The following is a 24,929-nucleotide window of genomic DNA, read 5'->3' as shown; positions in this document are numbered from 1 at the left end:
CTTAAGAAACGATATTACGTCCCACAAGTCGGTAGACCTAATATTTGATTTTAAAAACATTGGACTATACAATTTTAATAACTTTTCCGATTACTTTTGTGACTCAATGTCAATCGACCAGCCTTTGTATAACTTGCTTATTTTCTCTAATTTTTTAGATTTTAATAGGACAAAATTCCCCTATCGCTATGAATATTTTAAGTGCTCTGAAGGTAAAGAAGATGAACCTGCAGAACACCTGCACCTCCTACTACGACTTCCTGACCTGTGGGCACAACTGCCTGGACTCCTTGAGGTGCTGCAGCCTGCACCACGATCCTCCTGCCCAGCAGGAATTCGGGAGAGCGCCAGGATTGGCCAGACGTGGCGTTAAGTACTTTGATGTGGACGACAAGGCGGCGGAATGGTATCTGGATACCCGACGATCCACAGCCGCTGGAGGAGCCGCAAGAAAGCCATGCAAACGGAAGTTTTGCTTCAGGTTTCGGGTGCCCATAAGGCATGCTCTTCGCCGGAGGAACAGAGCGGCAACCTACTCTCTTCCAGGACGACGGGTGTCCCCGGAGTTCCTGTGCCTCCTCAAGCAGCATCATGCCAGAATGCGGGGCTTAGAGCAGCTGCCTCGTAAGTATCTCTGCCGCAGGCCAAGTTTCTCCTACTACAAGTACGATGCGGCGGCCAAGAGACGTCACATGCGTCCGGGCATCGATACTGCGGCTCCTGTGGAATTCACCTGCACCAATTTGGCCTGTACCCGTCACCATCGTCCCTGCCCCTGTCCTCCGAAAAAGGAGGTCCTCCCGCCGGCATCTTTAAGTGAGGAGGAGCCTCCGAAAGAAAAAACCAATACCAACAAGAAGCGCTCTTTCCTATTTGCCAAAAATAAGAAAAACAATCAATTAGTTCGAACGGAGAAAGATGTCGATGGGGTTATGGAAAGCCAGCTGGAAGGGACCAGACTTCATAGAATTTATGTCAGTAATCCATCCTTAGTTCCGCACATGGTTAATCAGGAGTCGCCTAAGCCACCGCTTTCCAGATCTCAAGACAGTTTGATGGTCAGCTGTCCAGCGGAATCAAGTGCTAGACCCCTGGAAAAAATAAAGAATTGTCCCTGCCCAATTGATCAACCGAAATGGTTGCCGCAAACCTGCAATCGTTCTATATGTCCTGGTAAGACTGAGAGATTTCGAAGAACCCGAGATCCTCGCTGCATCGAGTACGAGAATAGTCCTTTCTTCAAGGCCATTCAAGGAGCTAATTATGTGAGCTGTGCAAAAAAAGGTTGTAAAAAGCAGAAGAGCTGCCGCCCGACTAACATCACCAGTGAAAATACAGTATGTCCCATCGCCTCCAGGGAGAAGGATTGTAACACTTACCCAGATCAAGATGATTGTAAGATACAACCTCCTCCAGAAAACAGTTTCTATGCATCCATCTCCAGTCATCTTGTGGAACGACCTCATCGAACCGAATTCTATGAACAGAATGATATAGAAATGCCAGCGAATTGCAAGGAAGGTTGCATCGGTTACAAGAGCTTTGTACGGCGCTCCGAAAAACAGAAGATAATTGATCGATGCGGTGGTCCGATTCCCAAGTGCAAGAAGCTAAAGCCACCGCCATATTGCTATATGTGGTCCGCCGTCGATCCGGACATTCGGGAGGCGGAGAAGCGACGTCTCGCGGAACTAAAATTCCACCAGCGGGAAATGTTTCCGGACAGTAAGCCCTATTCGTACTACTGGTCGCAAACGAATCCGGACATAAGAAGCCAGGTGAAGGAGACCAAAAGATTGAAGGAGGCCGATAGACCACTTAAATTCAGCCGGAGTTATCCAGATCCCAATCAGGAATCATGTACCTGCAGTAGATCCACAATTATCCCAACCGATGAAAAATCTATCTCTGATTTCGATGATCAATACACTGGCCCATCTTGTTCTAATGTTAGAAAGCCAAAGGATTTCTTTCCAGGAGACACTAGGATCAGAAGCCCAGAGACATCCGATGAAGAGCATGTGGTAAGCAAGAGCCATCTAAAGTGGTCAAGGGTCATTTCAAGCAAGTTGATTTCGGATTCAGACGCACTCATCCCCAAGAAGCCACGCCTGCTGCCCAGACTGCACGCCTTTGCCAAGCGATTGCTATTTCCAGGCTCCAAAGGACTCCACTTAAAGTCAAACCAATCGGGAAGCGAAAGACAAAGACATAGTGTCCGACCCAGAAATTCCAGTGCAAGTGGTGCTAAAAAAAGGGATACCTCTTATAAAGCGAAACCTGTAATGAAATTATGCAATGGAAATAGCTCTCCGGCAGACAGAAAAATCACCTTTAAGGATCAGGCCAGAATTCAGGATGTGCGAGGACCAAGAGATCCCAAGCTATGGGCAAGGCCAAATCAAAAAACTTCCAGTCCACGTGTATTTCGGCATTCTAAAACGGAAAAGTTTAGTCCGAAGACTAAGGCACCATTCTCTTCCGGCTCCGAAAGGCTTACGTACAAAAGGTCAGCTCCTCAGAACAGCTCCTGTTCCACAAGACCATCCAAATTCATACCAAAGAAGTCATGTAGGAGTGACAGCTGTAGCAACTGGAGCAGTCCGTCAAGTGTTCTCTCTGTAGTTCCCCAACCACCCTGCCAAGCTCCTCGACCATTGATATCCCGTGCCCAACGAGAGTGGGAGGAACACCGGGAGCGGAAGAAGGCCAGAAGATACAGGGAGAAGTGCAGGCCATGTACTGATTACCTACTCACCTCACGAGCAATGGAGCCGAGAAATCCGGACATACGTCGAGGACTAGTAACCTATCGAAACCATGAGTTAACCACGGAACTCAGTGAACAATGTCTGATTAAACCAAAGTGCCAACGTTTCCGGTTTACACCGCACTGTTCCGGGCTCAGGGATAAAGAAAACTTCTCGAGATCACGAAGACGCCGACATTCCGATCAATGTTGCGATGACTCCGATGTGTCGAGGCACAGCAAAAGTCCTTCAAAATCGGGAAGAATGCGCGGAGGAATAGAGTGCAGGGAGGATGTCCTGTCTCCTTCACGAAGTCATCGTTTCTCAGCACACGCCTTTCCAACTAGCTTTTCCTCCAAGCTCCTCATCAAAAAGAGGGTTCAATCCACCAAACCAACCAATTCACCCATGCACTTATTTTGTTTTGATTAAAAGCAAGGCAATGTGGCTTGCAGTCCGACTGTCAAGTGGGTAAACCATATTTATAGGCATGGATTACCACATGACAGCCGGGCCAGCATGCCACAAACTGTACTAACAAATTATCGTACATTATACATTTTCAATTTATCACGATTAAAGTTTTGATTGTTACAAGAATATAAATGCAATGCTGGCTGGGGCAGGGATCTGGTTAACATCCGGCCTTACTCGTTGGTGAACTTAGCCGCGCGCTTCTCGGCGAAGGCAGTCATGCCCTCCTTGCGATCAGCCTAGAAAGAGTGAAGAAATCAAATAAATTAGATGGTGCAGAAAGGAGATCTACAACCAAACTCACCGTGGAGAAGGTGGCATGGAAGGTGCGACGCTCGAACTTCAGACCCTCCTGGAGCGTCGTCTCGTAGGCGGTGTTCACGGACTCCTTGCACAGCTGCACGATCAGATTCGAGTGGGTGCCGATCTTCTCGCCCAGCTTGACGGCCTCGCCGAGCAGCTGGTCGGCGGGCACCACCTTGCTGGCCAGACCGAGCTTCTCGGCCTCCTGGGCGCCGATCATGTTGCCGGTAAGGCACATTTCCATGGCCTTGGACTTGCCAACGACGCGGGTCAGACGCTGGGTGCCACCGGCTCCGGGAATGGTGCCCAGGGCGATCTCCGGCTGGCCGAACTTGGCCTTGTCGCCGGCATAGATGATGTCGCACATCATGGCCAGCTCACAGCCACCGCCCAGGGCGTAACCGTTCACGGCCGCAATGATGGGCTTCTGGGTGCGGGCCACCTCCGTCCAGTCGTTCAGGAAGTTGCCCTGGATGCACTGCGAGTAGGTGTTGCCCACCATCTCCTTGATATCGGCTCCAGCGGCGAAGGCCTTCTCGCTGCCGGTCAAAACGATGGCGGCGATGCTCTGATCCTTGCCGAACTGCTGCAGGGCGGTAGACAGCTCCTTCATCAGGCCATTGCAGAGGGCGTTCAGGGCCTTGGGACGGTTCAGGGTGATCACGGCCACGTTCTTGCCCTCGCCGGCCACCTCGGTCTTGATGTACTCCCAGTTGTTGGTGGCTGAAAAGAGACGGCATCATGAGGTGATCGTTACGCAATCAATGTTTGTTTGGCTGGAAAAGTACCAAGATCAAGGCAGAAACCGGCACTTGATATCTTGATTTTCCAGCTCAGGGCGGAGATGGCCACTAAGCGGATGGACTTTGATCCCCCTGGAGTCTGGAATCCCTAATATACTTACAGGAGCTGCTGAAACGGGTGGCCACCTGTGGCTGGCGGGCGGCTGCCTGCAGGACACCCTGGGCACGGGAGGCGAAGATCTTAGCAATGTTGGCCATTTTCAAGGGGACACTTAACCGGCTGCAAGTGCAATTCGTTATCTAATCAATGGGGGGATCTTCTTTGGAACCACTTTAGTGCGGGGTACTTACGCTGCGAAGCACTGGAGCAATATTGGCGCACTCGACGGGAAAGTGTGAACGTGTACTTAACATCCAAAAATGCCACGATTCCCAGTCACAGTTTAGTCACAGCAACAAGTGTTTTTACATTATAGTAATTATTTATATATAGACGAAATTGGATGATTTACTTATTTTTTATGTATTTTTTTATTTATTACTATTATATATTGTTTTGGCTTCCTAACGCTACAAGTTGTATAACTGATAAATTACTGCGCTAGTCACTAATTAATATACCCTAAATGTGACTTTACTTGATACCTAGAAAAAACATAAGCTTTAATACTAGACAGAGATTTTAAATTTGCCTAATATATAAATAAATAAAAATTTTACAGATCTTAAAACTAAATAGTGCAAAATGATCTGATTCATTTTACTAGTCTGAATACTTTAAAACTAACAGTGCTTTTTAACAGCGGTTTAACAGAGTTTGCCAGCACTAAAACGGTTACAATTTAAACTTTCTAAGCATTTAATACTTTGAACAGGAGAACTTTTAACGGTAGCTAATCCTTAGACCTTTGGTATACCAGGTTGTCTGGGATTAGTACTGTTTGTCTCCACCAGCCAAATGTGCTCCTCACGTTGCCTCCTTTCTCCATTTTCCCGACGAACCCGCCAAATCAGGAATATCAATACAACGACTAGGAATGCAAATATTGATATTACCAGGCTAAAGATGAAGGCTTGGGGTGCTAAAAATTAAGGTTAATTAATTAAATAAAATTAAAAAGTCCATTGAGTATCAAACTTACTTTCACAATAAGGAAACTTTTTAATCCACAAAGAGTCTTTGCAAATGTTCCGATCCTCTCCTTTTAGTGAGTGCTCAGCTGGACAGTCGTAGTAAATCCGGGTGCCATTGGCTACTCTGGATCCGGCAGTTAGGATTGCATCAGTAAAGTGCTTAACTATCACATTTGGCAGCTGTGGAATCGTGCATTCCCCTTTCTCTTCAATAAGATTGGTTCCAGGTCGCATTATCATGGTCACAGTGGGAGTTATCTTAATGACATCGCTTTCCGTGGTCACAGTAGTTGATCTAACAGTAGTTGTTGGTAGAGCGACTCCTTCGCAGAGGGACTCCTGCTCGTCGTCTCCATCCCGGCAATCCCTGACCCCATCGCACAGCTTGGAGTAGGGCATGCACTGGCCGGAGGAGCAGTACATTTCCCAGTTGTCGCAGTTGGCCTGCTGCATCTGTGCCCGGCAGAGCCATCCCTCCTCGTCGGATCCATCCACACAGTCCCGCACGCCATCGCAGACCGCCGTGCTGGCTATGCACGCTCCGTAGCTGCAGCGGAATCCATAGCCCGGACACCAGACGTTCTGGCACATGGCTACCGTCTCATCGGAGCCATCCAAGCAGTTGGCTACTCCGTCACATAGCTGGTCCAGTTCGATGCAGTCGCCTCCGCCGCACCGATGACCGCAGTTCGTGGCATTCGGCGCTGCAGAGCAAATGGCGAACGCCAAGGAGAGAAGAACCAGAAGCTCCAGGAATCGATTCAGATGCGCTCTCAACATTTCGAATAGGTTTCAATCGACCGACTGCTGGTTCCATGTCGCGGTTAAGGGTATTATTAAAGGGGAGCTATCCAAACCTGTTTGATGATGATATGACGATAGCAGTGTAAAAAGCTGTCATGGGCTTTTCTGAGCGGCTCTGATTATTGTTTCGCATGTACATTTCAGTGGCTTTTGCTTTCAGATAAACTTATCAGTTGGACTTCCCGCCATGTATCCCATTTTTAATATTAGTTGTAATTCTACTATAATGGTAAATGCACACGAGATATTCCCCCTTTCTTTGTATTAAAAAAAGATTGTAAAATAATTATATTAATATGGTGTCAGAAATGTATTATCCAATAAATACAGCTATTACTTTTTGGCGGATCTCAATATCCTTATATTCTTTATATTTATTCAACTATTGTTTTATTGTTCTCATTGCTTTTCATATGCGTATGCTACTATAATTCTCAAAGTGAGTATACTCTTGTTAGTACGAATATAGGGCTTTAGTTTATAATCGCTCGAATTAATTATAAAGAAAAATTCCAAGTGTTAGTTGGGTACAAATATAAATACAGCTCGGGGATGGCTGGGCGGAAACAAAAAACTGCAAATACTTGAAGTAAACTTAAGTAACACGTCAAATGCTTTCCAACGAGGAAAGGCTCATTATTTCTTGTGGCCAGATGCCGGCGGCGTGCCCAAGAACTTTCGCTTCTTAATGGTGCCGCCTTTGAAGGGAGTTGCTGTGGAAAAGCTGGTTAGGAAGAGATCATTTGAATACCATATTCAACTCACCATACAGCGACAGCAAGTCATGTTTGCTGCTGGGCACCCGCTTGATCACTGTGGCCGGCGTTCTTGTTGGATCTATAACGATGTATTGCTCCCAGAACGAAACGGGCAGCTCGAGCAACGCCTTCATCACCTGCTTCTGGGTGAAGACCTCCGTGTAGATCGCATGCTGGTCTGGATCTGGTGTGGAGTAGCCCACAATGGTGGGCCCAAAGATGAGCGAGATGTTATCGATCGGCATTAGCACGACTGGGCACTGGGCAATGCGCTGGAAGTGCAGTATGAGGAAGGACAGCGTATCCCGATTTGCCTGAGGTAGCTGCTTCACCGACTTGTACAGCATCTCCTGGGCGACTTTGGTGTCTGGATTCTGCACAGCGTTGGCGAAGTCCTTCCACTGGCTGGTCGGTATGAGAGGCTCGGTGAGAGACCTCAGGAAATCCTTAACACAACAGCACAAAACATAGATGTCCGTGTTGCCCAGATGCGGAGTGGCCTTGCCGCGCAAGAACTGCTCCTTCAGGGCCTTGTACTCCCGCTCCGACGAGGACAGCCGGTAGAGGCCCACCTCAGTGAGGCCGCGGGCCTCTATCTCGTTGACACAGTGCACAATCAGAGCCGGAATCATGGGCGCAATGGACGGGGCAAAGTCTGTGACGTAGCCCGTCATGGTCTTCATCGTGGGCGTTCCCGTTTGGGGCACACAGCTCACGGTCAGTAGATACCGACAGTCGATGTGACAGCGCACCGGGCAATCCCGACATCTCAGGCCAACGGCCCCAAACCGAATGCTGCAAAAAAAGTACCATATTTAATGAATGAATATTTAGAATTATTATTTACGAACCGTTTCTGACACTGCACGCAATTGTCGCCGCGCAAGAACGTCTTCTGGCTGAAGGTGTGGTTCCTCATCAGCGGACGATGCTGCAGCGGAGTTCCCGATTCGGCCACGTGGGAAGCCATTGCGTTGACCGGCGTCAGCGGCGGAGCGGTGGCCTCTTTGAGAACAGATCGTCGTGGCGTCGAGGACAAGCCGTCACCGATTCTCTCGTGGCCGCCAATAACCGGCAGCGACTCGATAGTCGACTCTGCCCGGATGACGCCCTGCCCATCCTGGGGTATGGTTACCTTGGTAGTGGCACAAAAGCGCTCAGCGCCCTGACCCACATCCACCGTGTGCTGCTCGACTCCGATGCCGACGCCAGAGCGTCGCGACTTGCCGGTGGTTGGGGTATTCCCGGACATGCTGCCATTGAGTCCCGTGCTCAGGCGCGATCGCTTGTTGCCCACACAGGGAATCTGGTTCTTGGGCAGCGAGGGTCGGTGCTCCCGCCACGATTTCGATGTGCGCACATCGAGGAAGTCGTCCTCAGAGTGGGTAATGGACAGATCGGATAGCAGCGAGCCGGTGGAGTTGATGTCGCCGTAGGACTTGTCCTCGCGCACGGCATTCAGGGACTTGCGCTTCCTCGAGGAGGGCAGTGTGTGCAGAAAGGCCAACTTGTCGCGAGTCTCGTTGTTCAGATTGCGCTCGTGGCGCAGCAGATCCGCCACGGCCATGATCTTGCCCTCCATGGCGTCGCGCTCGTGCTCCGCCTGGCGACGCGCCTTGATCTCCATGTCGATGATGCGGCGGGCGTGGAAGAGCTTGCCCTCCAGGTCGCCCATCTTGGTCAGCGACTTGTCCAGCTCGCTTTGGATCCTCGCCGTCTCGGCCGCGTAGCCAGCGCACTTTTCGTGGTACTGCTCGAACATGCGCAGGAAGCGCAGGAATTCTGGATGGAAAAACAGGATTTAGCGATTCCTTCGGCTCGCCTGTGGCTCTTTTTACTCACCCTCCTCGGCCGTTCCATCGGTCAGCACTTGCATGCAGCGTCGCAGATCGTCAAAGGACGCCAAGGCGGAGAGCGCCATTTTCGCTTTGCTCTGTGAATATCTGTGAATGGGTTTTCACTCACAGGGACTGCCTGTGCACTGGTTGCCCTGATTCAGCGCTAATTCTGCCGAAAATCTGTTTTATTTCCACCGAAAACGAGTTGGAAAGGGAGCACGCTGCAAAGGACGCGGTGATTTTTTCAAGTTCCGTTGTTTTCAAATTGACGCCATGAAGGCAGTGTGACCGTTTGTGGATAAATCAAATAAGCAGTAGGGTTGTCACATAAAAGGAAAATATCGGTATGATCGCCCGAAATATTATAGCCTGTTCAGACTGATGCAGCCTGTTCAGCGACCCAAATCCGCAACAGCGAGCAAAGTATATGTGCTAGAAAGAGAGAGGGAGACGTTGCAACAACTCAAAGCGGTGACTATAGTGGAAACACATGGCGGAAATAACTATCGAAAATAAATAGTATTGTCTAGCTGAATATTTAAAATACATACTTTAATTGATATTTATAAATTAAAATTTGTACATATTTTAGTTTGACTATCCTTAAAATAATTTATAAATAAAATAAAAACAATTTAAAACTTCCATCTCTAATATTTATAAGTCAACCAGTGCTGCTAAACGCATCGCAGGTCTCGATTTTGTTTCAAAAATGTCTGTCCACTCGCCCAATCCTGGCCTGATCCTGCAGAGCAAGCGCTTCAATGGGCTGCGGAACATCCTGGAGCGCGAGGGCCCCTTCTGCAAGGACGACTTCTCGGCCTCGCCGGACAACCTGGAGTTCCTGCAGACCAAGTGCCAGGTTCTGATCATCGGGGCCGGTGGCCTGGGCTGCGAGCTGCTCAAGGATCTGGCTCTGATGGGCTTCGGCAACCTGCACGTCATCGACATGGACACCATCGAGCTGTCCAACCTGAATCGCCAGTTCCTCTTTCGGCGCACCGACATCGGCGCCTCGAAGGCGGAGTGCGCGGCGCGCTTCATCAACGGCCGAGTGCCCACCTGCCGGGTGACGCCGCACTTCAAGAAGATCCAGGACTTCGACGAGTCCTTCTACCAGCAGTTCCACCTGATCGTCTGCGGCCTGGACTCGATTGTGGCCCGGCGCTGGATCAACGGCATGCTGCTCTCCATGCTGCGCTACGAGGAGGACGGCAGCATAGACACCTCCTCCATAGTGCCCATGATTGATGGCGGCACCGAGGGCTTCAAGGGCAACGCCCGCGTCATTCTGCCCGGCTTCTCGGCCTGCATTGAGTGCACCCTGGACTTGTTCCCGCCGCAGGTCAACTATCCCCTCTGCACCATTGCAAATACGCCCAGGCTGCCGGAGCACTGCATTGAGTACGTGAAGATCATTCAGTGGGAGAAACAGAATCCTTTCGGCGTGCCCCTGGATGGCGACGACCCGCAGCACATTGGCTGGGTCTACGAACGGGCTCTGGAGCGGGCCAACGAGTTCAACATCACCGGAGTCACCTATCGACTGGTCCAGGGCGTGGTCAAGCACATAATCCCCGCCGTGGCCAGTACGAATGCCGCCATAGCCGCCGCCTGCGCCCTGGAGATCTTCAAGTTGGCCACCAGCTGCTACGACAGCATGGCCAACTATCTGAACTTCAACGATCTCGATGGAATCTACACGTACACCTACGAGGCCGAGAAGTCGGAGAGCTGCCTGGCCTGCAGCAACACGCCGCAGTCGCTGCCCATCGAGGATCCCAACACCACCACGCTGGAGGATGTAATAAAGCTGCTGTGCGACTCGCCGCGCTTCCAGTTGAAGAACCCCGCTCTGACCACTGTGATGAAGGACGGCAAGCGGCGGACTCTGTACATGTCCACGGTGAAGAGCATCGAGGAGGCCACGCGCAAGAATCTGACGCAGTCGCTGGGCGAACTGGGCCTGCAGGATGGCCAGCAGCTGACAGTTACCGACGTGACCTCGCCAACCGCCATGACCCTGCAGCTGAAGTACCAGTCCAATGAGGTGGAGATGGTCTGAGTTGTATCACAGTAGATAACAATTTTAATCCTCACTATACAAATATGTAAATAAAACAAGTTACGCATTCATGTTTAGGATATACTTCTTGCCGGTGAATCCCGTGAAGCTCAGAGCAGCGGCTGCCGCGTCCTTAAAGTTAGTCAACGGCACCATCTCATGGTTGGGGGCCACGAACTTGCCCTGCTCCATCAGCTCAAAGATTTCCCGAAACATTTTCGAACGTTCCGGGGAACTGTAGTTCTCTTTGGACCAACGTGTCATCCAGAAGCCTCTAAATGCAATGTCCTTGAAGATGAGCGGCCCCGTGGCCACGGTGACGGGCTCTCGGGACATCCCGCCATAGGTGACCATCACGCCACCGTTGTCCAGATGCCGCGACACCTCCGTGGCACTCTTGCCGCCCACACAATTGAAGGCCAGGCGGGGCCGCTTCAGCTTGCCCGACTTGAAGATGTCGCTGGTGCGAATCTCGGCCTCGGTCAGGACCTCGGTGGCTCCCAGGCATTGCAGCATCTGCTTGAGCTCGGCAATCTCGGGTCGATCGCGAACGATGCCAATGCTATTGATGCCCCACGCGCGGCACAGCTGATGTACTGCCTGGCCGACGGCGCTGTTGGCTCCGTTCTGGATGACCGTGTCGCCCGGCGAGAGCTGCACAAAGTCCTTGAGCATGCGGTAGGCGGTGGTGGGATTCACCGTCGAGGTGGCGGCCTCCGCCAAACCCACTTTCTTGGACACGGCCATCAGTTGATCCTCCTTGTAGACGGCATGGGTGGTCCAGGTGCCCAGGCCGGTGGCCAGCGGGATGACATGCTGGCCCGCCTCCAAGCCCTTGACATTGTCGCCCACGCAAATGACCTCCGCCACGCATTCGTTGCCGCCAACGGCTGGAAACTTGGGCTTCACTGGGTATTTTCCTGTGTGGGATATAGGATAGGTATAAGGTTTTAGGTTTACAGGAGTTATTCGATTTCTTAGGAATCACTTAATCAAAAATCAAATAATCAGGATAACAAAAAAAAAAAAAAAAATTTTAATTTGGATTTAAGTAAACTTTTGACTTTAGCTACATACATATATCTCCTAAAAACTGTATCCTTGAAAACTTAAAATTCAAAGTACAGTACAGTTCAAAAGCATTTTTATGAGTTTTCAGGAATCCAGTGTTTTAGTTCAAAAGTTTTAGTAAAGCTACAGAGGAAATTAAAGTGCAGTTAATAGAATTTTGGAGGTACCTAGAGCATCGAGTTACAGGTTACAGGTTATCGCACTGCTGCGTTATACAGTATTATCATAAATCTTAGTGCCCAGCTTACCCTGAATGGTGTTTATGTCCGCCGGGTTAATGGGAGCCGCCAGAATCTTGACGAGCACTTGTTTGTCCTTGGGATCGGGCAGTTGGTCCTCCACCAGTTGCAGTACATCTTGCGGCTCGCCGTGCTGTGTGTACTTCAAGGATTTGGCCACCACCGACATGTAACGGCTCCCCAAGGTGGGGCTGATGCCAGATAAAAGCCCTCGGCGCAACATTTGTTGTTAATAACAGGGATATTTGTATTAAAAATAATAAATGGAAAATTTGTTATGCAGGCCGGTGTGACCGTTACATCCAAGTAGCGGTCGTGACTTTTAAGTGCGACCGTACTCTAGGGATTTTAGAAATTCCATTTTTGGTATTTTCAGCAATACAAACAACGGCCGCCGTGTTTTCGCTAAATTTCAGGTGTCTCAAATCGATTTTTAAACAAAACCCCAAGAAATACTCAAAAAAGTAAATTAACCGGTGGCAAAATGGACGCGTAAGCACACGAAAGTGGTAAATTGTACCTACTGTTTGTTTTACAATTGTGGATTCTTGCAGTTTACACGACGAGGTGGAATCGTTGGAAGCAATCCTAATGGAAGATGTTTGCATCAAACGCACGCCCAGGTAGGTCACTATATTGCTAAATGTTTGCGGCACTGCAGTAAATATTCGAATCCCCAAAAAGCGGCGATGTGGAGCAGATTGAGACCACAGTGCTTCCACTGACCGGCGAGGAGGAGGAGCAGCAGTACGTGTGCGTCACTTTGCAGGTCCACCCGACACCTGGCTATCCGGAGGAGAGTCCCACGTTCAAGCTGCTGCGTCCGCGAGGACTGGACGATGCGCGCTTGGAGGCCATTCGAAGCGCCTGCAATGCCAAGATCAAGGAGTCCCTCGGCTTCCCGGTCGTCTTCGACCTCATCGAGGTGGTGCGGGAGCACCTCAGCGGCAGCAATCTGCCCAGTGGCCAATGCGTCGTCTGTCTGTATGGATTCGCCGATGGCGACGAGTTCACCCGCACAGAGTGCTTCCACTACCTGCACAGCTACTGCCTGGCCCGCCATCTGAACGCCCTGCGCCGCAACTACCAGGAGGAGTTCGATAAGCTGCCCGCCTGGCTGAAGAAGACGGCCGATCCCTTCCAGGCGCTGTGCCCCGTCTGCCGCGAGCATATCGGCGACGAAACCGATAGTCTCAAGTGCGCCATGCCTCCGTCGGAGCTGCTCAATGCCCCGGACTTCAAGGTCACGGAGGAGCTGCGCCAGATGCAGCAACGCATGTCCGAGCTGTATTTGCAGCAGAAGAGTCGCGGAGCCATCATCGATGTGAAGGCCGAGGGAGCAGCGGTGATTTCCATCGAGACGGAGGAGGACATCAGACGCAGGCGGCGTCGCGAGGAGGCCGAGGCAGCCAAGAAGCTGGAGGGACCGGCCAAGGAGGAGGCCCTCAAGCCAACCACAAGTTCCACATTTGCGCCCGTCGTCCAGGAGACCCAGCGCATCATGCCGGAGCCGACCAACAATAACTATCACCACAATCGGCGCCACTATCGCGGCGGCAGGCGGCACCATCACCACCATCAGCATGGCCACCACCATCGGGCCGAAAGGGATCGAGAGCAGAATGCGGCTGCAGCTCCAGCCACCGCCGGTGGCTCCTCGTCGAATGCCGGCAACGGCAAGCAGGCAAAGGCCCAGTCAGCCAGCTCCGGGCTTGCCAGGTGACGATGGCTTCCGAGAGAGATGGGGATCCGGATACCCATTGCGTTGCCATGCTGCTAATACACAATGAAGCACCACAACCAAACGGCCCAGGTTTTGTTTCGTGAGGCGCACTCGTTTCTGTGAATTCCTAAGTTCGTATATATTTATGTTTAGTTAGCTTTAGCGAGCCGGGTTAGCTAATTTGGATTATATTAATGATGATATTTAGTTGTACCTTAACTATAATGATATTTGTAATGATTTACAAAAGACTTGCGGCACCATGCCGATCCGATATTATAGTAGGGCCTTTGATAGCTAGAGCGTAGAGCATGTATTTAGCAGCACCAACTGGCAGCGCTGGCGTTGACGAGATTACACCACAGCATTGAGAAGATCGAGGAGACGACGGTATTGATATCCACTTACGCATAATCTGCAACAGCACTTCGAAGTTTAGTATAAATAGTTCTCTCTCTGGCGGCCCTGTAGCACAAAGAAACGTAAGAACCCAGCTTGTACTTGACTGAGTTGGACGATTGAAGTTGGAGCGGCATTTCTAGTCAGTGAATGGAGGTCAGAAGAGGCATCAGAGGAGGAGAATCCCGATACAGGGCATCTGCATTAGCATGCATGCACACATATTTAAATATCACAATTAATTGAGTGTTTGTAGGAAACCAAACAGAGATCCGCCGTGATCGACAATGGTATTATATCGAAAATTCAATTTCAATGTGTCAAATAAATACTACGATTGAGAACTTTAATGAATAAATCAAATTCGGAAATCAACAACAGTGTTTTGAGTTTTACTTTCGGGGGAACTATTATAAAAAATCAAAAGGCATTCGGTTATGTTGTTATTTTTTGTAAATGTTTATTTCGCATTTAAATTGTTTTAATTTAATAGAATTACAAAAAACGAGTTTTAATGCATTTCTTTCGTTTCGTACAACAAAATAATTTAGTATTAGTATTTTACAATATTTATATAAACGGGTTCGTTCTCATTCCCCCATCTGCTTCGTAATTCATTCGCTGATATTGCATATAAAAAAACAAAATAATTATGCAATACAAAATCTGTGTGTGTTTTTGTCGCTTAACAGTTAAATATTAATTAAACTTATAGTAATGACTTTTAGTATATAATTAAATATTTTCTTTATGCGGCTTACAATTTTCACTTTCCTATTAGTTTAATAACAGAACAAAATCAAATTTTATCTCTTTTAACGGGTTTAGTTATTTTTTTGGCCGTTTCGCCTCTGCCACGCCCCGTTCTTGGCTAGGATTCCACCGGACTGGCGATTCCAGTGGAGGACCTAAACTCAAGTTGGATTGCAGCAGAGGCCCCGACATTTCATTCGAATGTTTTATTTTTTTCTATATATTTTTTTTTGTTTTTATTCTTTGTATTTTTTAATTGCCTTAGAGCACTTGGAGTGTATTTTTCATTAATTTACGCTTGCTTTTCGCTTTATAAGTATATACAAATCATAATTTTGGAAACGTGTATAACTAGTGAATAAAGGTAGTGGGCATTACAAATTAGTAGTAGCAAAAGGTTGTATAAGTATTAGTAGTACTCGTAAGTAGGTTGCTTGTCTGATCAACTTTGTGTGCTAGCTATATGTCTGCATTCCTTTCATCTTAACTGTGTGTGTCTTTTACAAAATATATATAGTATAAACATCTATAAATTGTTTCGCTCTTCCACTCCAATAGGGCACTTCAAAGTTAGTCTCTTTAGAACTGTGTGCTGTTCGCGCTACATTCATTGCTAATGTAGACTTGGTTATTTTTGAGGAGGGTTTGGGTTTAGTTTAGAACTTCAGTGCGCAGTTAGTACGTAAAGTTGTGTGTATGTTGTTTAAATATTGGCATTCTTCTGCTTCTCTATTGTCATCATCTCCTAAGCGGTTTTTATAGTCGGAATGGCTCGCGCTTCTCCGTTGGTGTGGTTCCCCGCGAAGTGCGTCGCATGGTCGAGCTGAAAGTGGGTTCCGCTGAGCTCTTTCGCGGCGTCTGCATGCCGGAGGGCGTGGAGCTACCGCTAATGTTTCGCCTGGGATCGAAAATACATTGATTAGTCGCTATTCTCAACAATTTGGTATACATTATAACACATAAAAATAACAAAAATGTATTTTAATCTGGTAATCGAACTTAAGCATTAGTGAAAAGCATTTTTGGTCGTTGTCCTGTTGGTTTTATGGCATGGACATGCACATCAACACATTTACATGCTCGGAAAAGGTATAACAAACGAGGAAACTTAACAATAACTTTAGACGAGTACAAATCATAATTACTTGATATAGACTGAGTTGAATATTGACTAGGTAATGTCTTTGTTGTAAGCTTATTAACTTTACCCCAAGCTGGTTGGATTCGTAGTCGAGCTGGGCGATGTTGACTTGGAATCGAATGAGGGTATCTTAATCGGAATCCGTGATGGCCGGCTTTTCGTGTTTGGGGGGTAGTAAGTACAACGATAGTTAGCATAGGTAAACCATAACCGCTGCCTACGATACATGATCGGTCTTATATCTTATGTCTAGCCTAAACTTATGAGTATGTAGGTGGTATTTATGTTAAGTGTTTTATGCCGTTTGTGGCTGTATTACCTAATTGGTTTGAAGCCGAAGCCTGTTAGTGCTGGTATACTGGATGATCTACTCATGCCTCCGTTGCTGTTTCAGTACATAATATTTTATATTTTTTTGGGAGGGGTTGCAGGCACGAGTTTTAGTTGCATTTTTGTTTAGTTGCGTTCAAGCAAATTTCAAATGGTTCAAATGCCAATTGGAGTTGTAAGTTAGCGTTTCATGATGTGAGTTGTGTGTTGGTCAAGAGTTAATGCGGTACACCGAGAACAGTGTAAAAATAAAAATAATAAATTAATAAGAGTTTGAATAAGTGAAAGTGTTTGATCCCGCCCAAAATGTCCCCTTTTTTATTGATTCGCTGGAGTGATTAAATCGCAGAAGCCTACCTTGTGGGCGCTGGACTGGCCGATCCGGAGGCGGTCTTGCGGGTGATGGTGCTGCTGCCGTTGAGGCGGCTTCCGGGAGTCGTGGTGGTGGTCACCGAAAGTCGCGCCGGACGTGGCGTGGTGCCGCTGGCGGTGCTGGCCGTGGAGGGCTTGCGTTGCGGAATGCGAGAGGGCGTGTGATCGTCTGGAAAGGGATATAAGTTATTAGCTTAGGTTCCTTGCAGGATTGGGTTAATCCACCGACTACTTACCCGTGCTATCCAACGACAGCGTAGAACCATGTCGCGACGGCGGCTTCGATCCCTGTCTGCTGAGCGGGCGCGAGTTGGGCTTGGAGCCGGCACGAGAGCCTCCTGGCGTGAGGCCCGTGCGCGTGCTCGTGTAGGTGACCTTGCGGGGAGTGTATCGGCCCGAAGGACCACCGTGGCTGCCCTCGTTGTCGCTCAGGGAGTCGGGAGTGCTGGCCGAGAGTGAGGAGCGCGATGGGCGCGACATGGGTATGGAGCGAACGGAACGCTCGCGTACCTGTACAAAAAATAAAGATAAATTATTAACACACATTCATAGTTTATCCAGGACCCCCGTGATAATGGAACCCAAGCACTCTAGCACTCCTCCTGGAGCAGCGTCTCCATCTCCTGCCGGCTGCAAACTTACCCAGTGTGTTGTTGGATGACAATGCAGAACGTGTGGACTCAGCGGCACCGAGCGGCTGGTATTGCAACGGACGAATACCGTGCCGCCGGCACCCATGTGAATGGGAAAGGCGCATGGAACCTGGTCTTGAGCGCGGATTTTCTCAAAGATTGGCATTAGCTCGGCCAAGTGCTCGTCGGCTAGGGAATTAATTTCGATACGTTTAACCAACAATGAACTGATTTATTTCAGCTGGCAAACGGTCTATGATCATTTAAGCCGTGGACAACAACCTAACCTGGCCTAATAGCCTAATAACCTCATCATAAATGGTGTGGGGTGTACTGTACTCTAGCTTAAACTCAAAAATGTCGCAAAAACAATACTTGGGAAAATACGAGTTAAACAAATATATTGATACGAAAGTATTCGGTTCTCATGCAGATATATAAACAAATAATATATTTAACGATTCGGCGGCGCAGCAGCGAGAGCTTTTCTTTGTCAACAACACACACAACGAACCCAAAGTAGGAGCAAAGGAGCACTTACCTTGTGCCCTTGCAGGATGAGGATATGTTAGGATGAGTAAGGGATTGGGGTCGGGATTAAAGTGAGAGTTCAACTCTTTGTCGTAAACTATTTAACGGTTTTTTACTCTCCTTTTTCCAATTCCATTAAAATTTATCAATTTCAGAATTGGTGGATTATTTACTCTTCTATAAAGCTAATATATTTTCCGAATTTGGTTTTGTCTTCATTTGAAAAATTAATTTCACCTCAAAGGGAATAAAAATGTATAAAATTCCATGGAGTATTAAATAAAAAAGATTAAAAAGAATTGATTGATTGAAATATTAATTCTTACATCAAATAAAAATCTAACAAAGTGAGATGGATTTTTAAGTAAATAAAATTTAAGAAGGCAAAATTTTCGATAAAATAAGTTAGGTATTCCGGGGGTAACAGAAATCTCTTTGGGAAATACTGGATTTCTGTATCATCCTCGGTTAGCTTTTCTGAAGAATCAAATAAGGACCAAATCCGATCAAGGACAAAACTGATTGGAATGAAGTAAGGTTTAGAGTCGCCTTAACTTTCTGCTGCAGATTCTTTTGCTGTTTGCTTTTTGATTTACCTTGATGATGGGACCCTGTCCACTCATATATGGCGGCAAGTTGGAGCTGCCGCCATTCTGGGTATTGGGTGAGGAGGAGGCAGTGGCGGCCGCATTGGGCGTGGAACGTCTGGGCGTGAATGCGGCCATGCTCTGCGAGACGCCATCGGCCAATATGAATTGCTCGCGTAGCTCTATGTTAGTGCGTCCCTTGGCTGCTCCCGGGTAACAGTGGCATTGGTTTTGGTAGCGATTGCAGTTGCAGTGGCAGATGCATAGATGCATTTACATTAAATGCATCATTTGGCATGGCATATGCACCCACATATAACACATATACACGGATAGGCAATGTTTTGTTGTAGGGCGAACATATAAACAACAACAATAACAACGAAAGTTCGTTACCGCAAAGTATTGGTCAGTTTGTTTTCAGTATTGTGTTTTTTTTTTTTGTTTTTTTTTTTTGGATTTGTTTGTTGTTTAGTATTTGGTGTGGGCACAGGCGGGTGCATGTCGGGCGTGGTCGTGGGCGTGGCGAGCGGGCAGCGCAAGCGAAGAGTATATATTTATCGGGGTCGATTTATCAATATTCAATCGATTTTCGGTATAATAAGGGGTACCATTTTGAAAAAAGAAAAAGGGGTAAACATAAAATTGGATTAGTAAAAAACGAAAAACGAATAACACAAATTAATACACAAATTTCAAAATTACTAGAGGACGCACAGCGAATTTGGTGAGGCTTTAAACATAAAGTGACATGAAGTACAGTCTGCACAGCCCCTGTTAGTTAACAGAGGATGATAAACTGTTATACAAATAAAGCAGAATGTTAGTTCTAAAGCAGGATAGGGTTAGCAAAAAAGCAAAAATACTGGCTTAGAATTATACATATAAAATGGTTATTTCGACTACCACTAGATGTTGCTTGGAGAAACCTGGTTAATATAACTAGCTAATAGGAAATAGGTAAAGTAGGTAGGCAGGAAAGTTTTTGGTGGGCGTTGGTGTGTGTTTTTTATGGACTTGTAGCAGCTATTGGTTACAAAGTTAAACGAAGCGACGAGTATGAGCATGAGTAAAGTAAATGGCAAACCCTCGGCTAGATTGGTTGGGCTTTGGGTTTTATTGGGTTCAGTTGTTGATTTTGTTGGCTGGGTTATTGTGTATGAAGTGGCTTTTGGCTCTGACTGGATGGCTATTAAAAATAATATTCGCCATTGGGCGCACAGTTAATATTGTTTTAGCTTTGTTTAGGCAACTTAAGGACCAGAATTAATGATGAGGTTTAAACAAAGGTTTCTCTCTTTATTTTCCGGGTTCTTTGGCTAGTATTATTTTAGGCACAGTAGTTTATTGTTGGTTGGTTGTTTGTTGGTTGGTTAAATGACCATATCCATTTGGTATTATTATTATTTGGCATTATAGTATAATTAGTTGTTAAGCACAACTGTACCTAGGTGTGATATGAATGCGTTTAAATGAAATGAGCAAACGATGCACAGCATCTGGGTATAGACAAAATGCATGATTCGGGTGGAATATTAAAAATGTGGACTAAGAGATTACTCTAGAATATTATGGTAGATATATGTATGAATGAAATGTATGTGACTGGTACTGATGTGGAGTTGATGAAGTCCAACAAATTTCGAAAATGTGTGTACGGAACACAACTAAATATGGTGTCTTGTATAGCTTCTGACTGGTGGTCTACTTACCGCGACAAGGATCATTCTTCTGCAGGAATTCGTCCAGTGCTACCCAACCGCCTCCCACGCGCACCATTACAGTGCTGCGAAGAATGCGAACCAGGCGTAGTTTCTGGGAGTCTCCAAACTGGTAAAATACATAATTAATTGAGCATCGTTCAATATACCCATTAGCTTCAAACTTACCCTGTACTTGCCCTCGCCAACTTGGAATACTCGGAACTTCTGCCGGCAGGTACACAGCATTACGAGACGCTTGACCTCGTCGTGTATTTTGTCCGAATCATTGGCCGGCTTCCTTTCTTGCCAATCAGGCCGCAGGGCAGCAATAAACTCTTGCCAGTCGATGAGACCCTCGCCATTGCGATCGAACAGATCGGCTACAGCCTTCATTTCCAAGCCAGAGGTGTCGAATTCTAAAGGGAGTTTATGTCTTTTAGTTTAGTTACTTATGGGTTGAGTCTTGAAAAACGTACTCGTATTGAGAATGCCATCGATGAAGACATCGCGTGGAATCATGCCATTGTTGTCCTTGTCCATTTTGCGGAACAGATCCGTCAAGCGCGACTTCTTGTGGTTCATGTATTTCAGGAACTTTAAAAGGATGACAAAATAAATATAAATATTATGCTTCAAAGAAAGTTTATAGTTCTTAAATACTTACGCGCTTGCGCCAATCGTCCCAGCTGAAGTTGCGGGCACGCTCCACATCCTTTAGATACAGGAGATGATCGTTGAGCAGACGCTGGCGCTCCCATGAGAGCATCCAGACATCGCGCCACTTGGTCCACAGGAGCTTGGCGCGTGGCGAACGGAATTCCAGTTCTGGTCCCGAGGTGCTAGATTAAAATGTAACATTTTGAATAAGAAGTTCTCGACACTTTTTCGGTAAATGTGTGAATATAAAACTACATACAAACACGAGCACTGGACATGCACAGCTTGATACAGATGATATAGATGATATTGTGGGTTTACGAGGACTTACCTTGGCGAGAATCGGGGGCCGTAGTGCGGCAGGCGATCTCTGTCGGGAGTGTCACGTGTGGGCGTGATACGACTGCTCAGAGATTTGGTTTTTGACAAAGACATAGGCAAATAAAGCGGCAAGATGCATAGTTTTGATATTTGATATTCGAGCGGTATGAGCAACGATTACGTAGTAGCGTAGTGTGTAGACAAGATGAAAGTAGATTCAAAAAGAGACAAAACAAAATGGTAAAGTAACGAACAAAATACGCAAAACACAGATATAACATATATAGCACAAAAATCAAATAGATATATTTATAAATATTTCGAATAGTTGTAGACGCAGCATTTCCAAAAGTAGTTGAAAAGTTGAAAACAAAAGAATTTCGGTTTGAGAATTTCGAAGTACATGCGGAATCTATCTATTCTTGAACTGGAAAGTATTTAACCCCAATGATAACTCACCTTCCTTTGCGGGCGTTGAGTCCCTGGTCACGAGATCCCTTGAAGCTATGGAATAAAAGATAAATATAATTAATTATATGTGCTTAGGTATTGTATTAAACAAGCAATTGTTTTAGCAGCAATGATTAAGCAGGGTGGTTTTTTGTAGAGTGCTAGAGTGGTATGAGTGCTACGGATTTTAGCGCTACTTTTGGGCTTTTAGCGGGTAACTGAGGAGGTTTCGGGATATCAGATGTTAGGAAATCACTAAGTCAATAGGTTGATGGTGAGTAAGCACATTCGCCACTGGGCAAGTGGATGAAACGAGTAGCGGGCATTAGAGTTTGGTCCAAACCTTTGACGCCTCAGGGTGCCGTCGGGTGACTGCTCACGCAGATCGTGACTGGAGCCACGACTGTCGGTCGGTGGTTGGTTCATTGGTTGGTGTGGTTTTTGGATAGGCAGAGAAATAGGTGTGCAAGACGTTGCGGGGGTTTGTTTGTTTGGATTTGGTATAGAATATTGTAGCAATAGGGCGGTGGATACAAAAGAAAGTATATAAAAAGAAATTGGCAAAAATAAATATACAAAATAATAATATACAGAGGATATATACAGCAGCAACTTCTAAAGGAATTGGTCTACTCACACTGGCGTCTTGCCGGTGCGAGATGGCTTGCGAGCTCCCGGAGGCAGCTGCCTGGGCTTGCAGGCGCGATCCACCTCGTTCTGACGGCGGGCCGTGTTCTCCATAAACTCCTTGTGGTCCTCGATCAGTTTCTCCACGGGCGGAATCTCATCCGGCAGTTGTTCGTGCTTCAGGTCTGCAAGGAATAGGAATTAGTATCTAATGAATTAAATATTATTTTACTACTTACTCAACAGAGTGCCCTCCAGTCCGCTGAGCCAGGCCAGTAGCTCCTCAATGGTGTCGTCCAGGTCCTTGAGAGATTGCAGATGCTGGTCCAGCTTGGACTCGCGGTTGATGGCCCATTGGCGCACCTCCTCCCAGCGCTGCTGAATGATCGACAGCCAGTTCTTGATGATCGGGATGGCATCGGGATAGGCCTTATTGATAATGTCCTCGGCGTACTCAAACGTCTCCGTCTTTTCACGCTCGCGCACTCGCAGGTCCTTCATGAACTCCATGTGGATGTCCATCATTTCGCGCGACACCTTCTCATCATCGGGGGCATTCTTGGCATACCGAAGCTTGTGCTCGGCATGATCCAGCCAATCGAAGAGAGCCTGGACACGAGCATTCAGCTTCTCGGCATCCACAAGCGCCACTTGAAGGCGTTCGCCGCGCTTGGCGACGGCGCTCTTGACCTCTTCCCAAATGGACTGCATCTCGTCGAGCTGACGTCCAACTTCGGGATTGTTGCCAGATCGCTCCAAGTCGCGTCCGGTCTTGAGTACGCCCTGCATTTGCGCAGCGCGCTTCTGCAGATCCTGCTCAATGTGCTTGTGGTGCTCGCAAAGACCTTGGACAGTCTCCAAGTCGCCGTGGACAGGTCCATTTTCGTTCAGGCGGCTCTTGGCCTTCTTCAGCCACTCGAGCAGCTCGCCCAGAGCATCGCTGAACTGTCCGGAAAGAAGCAGAGCCTCTTCCAGCTTTCGCTGACGGTCGATGCTCTTGGACCAGACTCGCGTCCACTGTTCCTTCAACTCGATCAACATTTTGTCCAGCACTGGGCGATCGCCCTTCGGGGCGCGCTCCAAGAGATTCTTTCCAGTTCGCATGGTGCCGTCGTAGACCGACTGCTTGGCGCCCAGCTGGCGATGCGTCTCCTTCAGCTTGCCAATGTACTTCTTGATCTTCTGCGGTTCCTTGGAGGCGGTGGCCTCCTCGATGATCTGATCCAGCACCTGTTCGGTCTCCTGCAGATACTGCATCATGCCGCTCCAGGCATCGTTGAACTCGCGGGCCTCTTTGTAACCATGATCCAGAGCACGGGTGCGTTCCGCCGCCTTGCTCACAACTCGTTCCCAGCGATGCTGGACGGACACCAGGAGATTCTTGATCAAGATCACATCCTGCTTCTGGCTGAAGTACTTGAGGTGTGTGCCCTTCTTGTCCAGCAGCAGCATGGCTTCGCGGTGGGTGCTAACATCCTTCTGCAGCACCTTGTGTTCCTCCATCTGGGCCTGAATGGTTTCCAGAACGCGTGAAACTGGCTCGGCGTTGGACAGCAGCTTTTCGGCCTGCGTAAGCCATTCGACGAAGGCTTGTAGGGTGTCATGGAATTCGGTGGCCTCCTTGAGTGCAATCTCCAGCTTGATCTTCTTATCGGATGCACGTGATACCACGGCATCCCAGCGTTGCTTCAGCGTACGGAGTGTGTGCTGCAAATTGCTGGACGACACCTTCATCTGGTTCTGGCGCTTGATGTACTCCTGACCCTGAGCCTGAATCGTCTCAACCTTGGGCCTGTTTTCATCCAACTCGTTGTAGACCTCCATGAAGCGTTCCAGCTGCTCGGTGGCAGTCTCGGGCAGTCCACCCACTGGTTTGCTGGCTCCAATCACTGCGTCGACATCGCCCAGCCAGCCCAGAATATCCTGGACCTCGGAGATGTAGCCGTGGGCCTCGCGAAGAGCCTCCTCCAGTTCGTGCTGCCGGTCGCTGGCCTTTTGCAGCAGCTGCTTCCACTCGTTGTTGAGTTTGCGCAGTTTCTCCTGCGTGGTGGATGCCTCCACGGAGCCCTTCTCGGTTTCAATCAACTGTCTGCCCGCATCGTTCAGTGTGTCAACTGAGTTCTGGTGGGCCTGAATGTCGTTGGCCAGCACCTTCAGTTTAGCCAACTCAACCTCGAGCAGTTGTGGGTCTCCGGGAATCTAGAAATTGTTAAAAATAATAATCTATTTTGTATTTAAAGAGATTTTTTTTGTCTCACCGGTTTCAGTTGGTCCAGCGTACTGTCGGTCTTGTTGATCCAGACCAACAGCTCGTTGAGCGCATGCTGGAATTGGCCCAAGTGCAGCAGGGCGTGCTCCAGTTGCTTCTGGCGCTCGACCATGCCGCGGAGTAGGGCTTCCCAACGTCGATTGACCACCGACAGGGGTTCGCGTATCGATGCAGCCTGCTCGGGTGAAGTGCGTTCCGTCAGTTCCACAGCTTGTCTGCAAGATTCAATAAGATATTAGACAGGGAAGTTGGAAA

The 24,929-nt window shown here is 47.9% G+C and overlaps 8 protein-coding genes across 52 annotated transcripts in view; 3 read left to right on the top strand and 5 right to left on the bottom strand.

Annotated features, from left to right (window-relative positions):
* Nucleotides 1-174: 174 nt before the first annotated feature.
* Nucleotides 175-3,194, top strand: LOC108061486 (uncharacterized). The gene has a single exon (XM_070212147.1). It carries the CDS (start codon nt 189-191, stop codon nt 3,180-3,182), a length of 2,994 nt encoding a protein of 997 aa, XP_070068248.1. The 5' UTR covers nt 175-188; the 3' UTR covers nt 3,183-3,194.
* Nucleotides 3,195-3,292: 98 nt separating this feature from the next.
* Echs1 (Enoyl-CoA hydratase, short chain 1) lies at nt 3,293-4,740 on the bottom strand. Its single transcript, XM_017147707.3, has 4 exons — nt 4,622-4,740; nt 4,432-4,550; nt 3,529-4,250; nt 3,293-3,463 (listed from the first exon to the last, which is right to left on the bottom strand). The coding sequence occupies exons 2-4, from the start codon at nt 4,526-4,528 to the stop codon at nt 3,398-3,400; spliced, it is 885 nt and encodes a 294-aa protein (XP_017003196.3). The 5' UTR covers nt 4,529-4,550; nt 4,622-4,740; the 3' UTR covers nt 3,293-3,397.
* Nucleotides 4,741-5,170: 430 nt separating this feature from the next.
* Nucleotides 5,171-6,184, bottom strand: LOC108061490 (modular serine protease). The gene is made up of 2 exons (XM_017147720.3): nt 5,413-6,184; nt 5,171-5,352 (listed from the first exon to the last, which is right to left on the bottom strand). Exons 1-2 carry the CDS (start codon nt 6,182-6,184, stop codon nt 5,171-5,173), a joined length of 954 nt encoding a protein of 317 aa, XP_017003209.2.
* A 357-nt stretch (nt 6,185-6,541) lies between these two features.
* On the bottom strand, nt 6,542-9,078 carry tum (Rac GTPase activating protein tumbleweed). Its single transcript, XM_017147897.3, has 4 exons — nt 8,809-9,078; nt 7,818-8,748; nt 6,974-7,761; nt 6,542-6,921 (listed from the first exon to the last, which is right to left on the bottom strand). Exons 1-4 carry the CDS (start codon nt 8,885-8,887, stop codon nt 6,845-6,847), a joined length of 1,875 nt encoding a protein of 624 aa, XP_017003386.2. The 5' UTR covers nt 8,888-9,078; the 3' UTR covers nt 6,542-6,844.
* A 395-nt stretch (nt 9,079-9,473) lies between these two features.
* Nucleotides 9,474-10,940, top strand: Uba3 (Ubiquitin-like activating enzyme 3). The gene has a single exon (XM_017147894.3). The coding sequence runs from the start codon at nt 9,517-9,519 to the stop codon at nt 10,867-10,869; it is 1,353 nt and encodes a 450-aa protein (XP_017003383.2). The 5' UTR covers nt 9,474-9,516; the 3' UTR covers nt 10,870-10,940.
* On the bottom strand, nt 10,867-12,503 carry LOC108061593 (enoyl-[acyl-carrier-protein] reductase, mitochondrial). The gene is made up of 2 exons (XM_017147895.3): nt 12,189-12,503; nt 10,867-11,789 (listed from the first exon to the last, which is right to left on the bottom strand). Exons 1-2 carry the CDS (start codon nt 12,400-12,402, stop codon nt 10,930-10,932), a joined length of 1,074 nt encoding a protein of 357 aa, XP_017003384.2. The 5' UTR covers nt 12,403-12,503; the 3' UTR covers nt 10,867-10,929.
* Nucleotides 12,504-12,538: 35 nt separating this feature from the next.
* On the top strand, nt 12,539-14,183 carry LOC108061601 (E3 ubiquitin-protein ligase RNF25). Its single transcript, XM_017147903.3, has 3 exons — nt 12,539-12,671; nt 12,734-12,802; nt 12,864-14,183. Exons 1-3 carry the CDS (start codon nt 12,664-12,666, stop codon nt 13,900-13,902), a joined length of 1,116 nt encoding a protein of 371 aa, XP_017003392.2. The 5' UTR covers nt 12,539-12,663; the 3' UTR covers nt 13,903-14,183.
* Nucleotides 14,184-14,736: 553 nt separating this feature from the next.
* shot (dystonin-like protein short stop) overlaps nt 14,737-24,929 on the bottom strand; it is an 84,802-nt gene continuing 74,609 nt past the window's right edge. For 19 of the 45 annotated variants that reach the window (XM_070212747.1, XM_070212748.1, XM_070212761.1 and 16 more), the window contains 15 exons: nt 24,664-24,889; nt 22,645-24,604; nt 22,416-22,590; nt 22,122-22,181; nt 21,788-21,832; nt 21,339-21,410; nt 21,015-21,189; nt 20,827-20,944; nt 20,537-20,766; nt 20,360-20,477; nt 18,657-18,850; nt 17,134-17,407; nt 16,883-17,066; nt 16,263-16,349; nt 14,737-15,952 (listed from right to left, as the gene is read on the bottom strand). In XM_070212747.1, the coding sequence (XP_070068848.1) occupies nt 15,811-15,952; nt 16,263-16,349; nt 16,883-17,066; nt 17,134-17,407; nt 18,657-18,850; nt 20,360-20,477; nt 20,537-20,766; nt 20,827-20,944; nt 21,015-21,189; nt 21,339-21,410; nt 21,788-21,832; nt 22,122-22,181; nt 22,416-22,590; nt 22,645-24,604; nt 24,664-24,889 (4,060 nt within the window). In that variant the 3' untranslated portion in view covers nt 14,737-15,810. Of the gene's footprint in view, nt 15,953-16,199; nt 16,350-16,514; nt 16,581-16,882; nt 17,067-17,133; nt 17,408-17,539; nt 17,719-18,656; nt 18,851-20,359; nt 20,478-20,536; nt 20,767-20,826; nt 20,945-21,014; nt 21,190-21,338; nt 21,411-21,787; nt 21,833-22,121; nt 22,182-22,415; nt 22,591-22,644; nt 24,605-24,663; nt 24,890-24,929 lie in introns of all 45 variants that reach the window. The other 26 variants (XM_070212762.1, XM_070212764.1, XM_070212742.1 and 23 more) reach the window with 12 other exon arrangements.

The sequence above is a fragment of the Drosophila takahashii genome, chromosome 2R, assembly GCF_030179915.1.
Source record: "Drosophila takahashii strain IR98-3 E-12201 chromosome 2R, DtakHiC1v2, whole genome shotgun sequence".
Taxonomy (NCBI): domain Eukaryota; kingdom Metazoa; phylum Arthropoda; class Insecta; order Diptera; family Drosophilidae; genus Drosophila; species Drosophila takahashii.
Note: the sequence above shows the minus strand (reverse complement) of the source record. Positions and strands in the feature narration are given on the sequence as shown.

What these genes read in the sequence shown, in the direction of transcription:
- LOC108061486 (XM_070212147.1), top strand. Translation starts at nt 189, where the DNA reads ATGAATATTTTAAGTGCTCTGAAGGTAAAGAAGATGAACCTGCAGAAC.
- Echs1 (XM_017147707.3), bottom strand. Translation starts at nt 4,528, where the DNA reads ATGGCCAACATTGCTAAGATCTTCGCCTCCCGTGCCCAGGGTGTCCTG. An exon ending in CACCCGTTTCAGCAGCTCCT is followed by an intron (nt 4,251 to 4,431) that starts GTAAGTATATTA and finishes GTCTCTTTTCAG; the next exon opens with CCACCAACAACTGGGAGTAC. An exon ending in TCCATGCCACCTTCTCCACG is followed by an intron (nt 3,464 to 3,528) that starts GTGAGTTTGGTT and finishes CACTCTTTCTAG; the next exon opens with GCTGATCGCAAGGAGGGCAT.
- LOC108061490 (XM_017147720.3), bottom strand. Translation starts at nt 6,184, where the DNA reads ATGTTGAGAGCGCATCTGAATCGATTCCTGGAGCTTCTGGTTCTTCTC. An exon ending in AAAGTTTCCTTATTGTGAAA is followed by an intron (nt 5,353 to 5,412) that starts GTAAGTTTGATA and finishes CTTAATTTTTAG; the next exon opens with CACCCCAAGCCTTCATCTTT.
- tum (XM_017147897.3), bottom strand. Translation starts at nt 8,887, where the DNA reads ATGGCGCTCTCCGCCTTGGCGTCCTTTGACGATCTGCGACGCTGCATG. An exon ending in TGCGTGCAGTGTCAGAAACG is followed by an intron (nt 7,762 to 7,817) that starts GTTCGTAAATAA and finishes CTTTTTTTGCAG; the next exon opens with CATTCGGTTTGGGGCCGTTG. An exon ending in TGACTTGCTGTCGCTGTATG is followed by an intron (nt 6,922 to 6,973) that starts GTGAGTTGAATA and finishes GCTTTTCCACAG; the next exon opens with CAACTCCCTTCAAAGGCGGC.
- Uba3 (XM_017147894.3), top strand. Translation starts at nt 9,517, where the DNA reads ATGTCTGTCCACTCGCCCAATCCTGGCCTGATCCTGCAGAGCAAGCGC.
- LOC108061593 (XM_017147895.3), bottom strand. Translation starts at nt 12,402, where the DNA reads ATGTTGCGCCGAGGGCTTTTATCTGGCATCAGCCCCACCTTGGGGAGC. An exon ending in GGACATAAACACCATTCAGG is followed by an intron (nt 11,790 to 12,188) that starts GTAAGCTGGGCA and finishes TATCCCACACAG; the next exon opens with GAAAATACCCAGTGAAGCCC.
- LOC108061601 (XM_017147903.3), top strand. An exon ending in TGCATCAAACGCACGCCCAG is followed by an intron (nt 12,803 to 12,863) that starts GTAGGTCACTAT and finishes ATCCCCAAAAAG; the next exon opens with CGGCGATGTGGAGCAGATTG.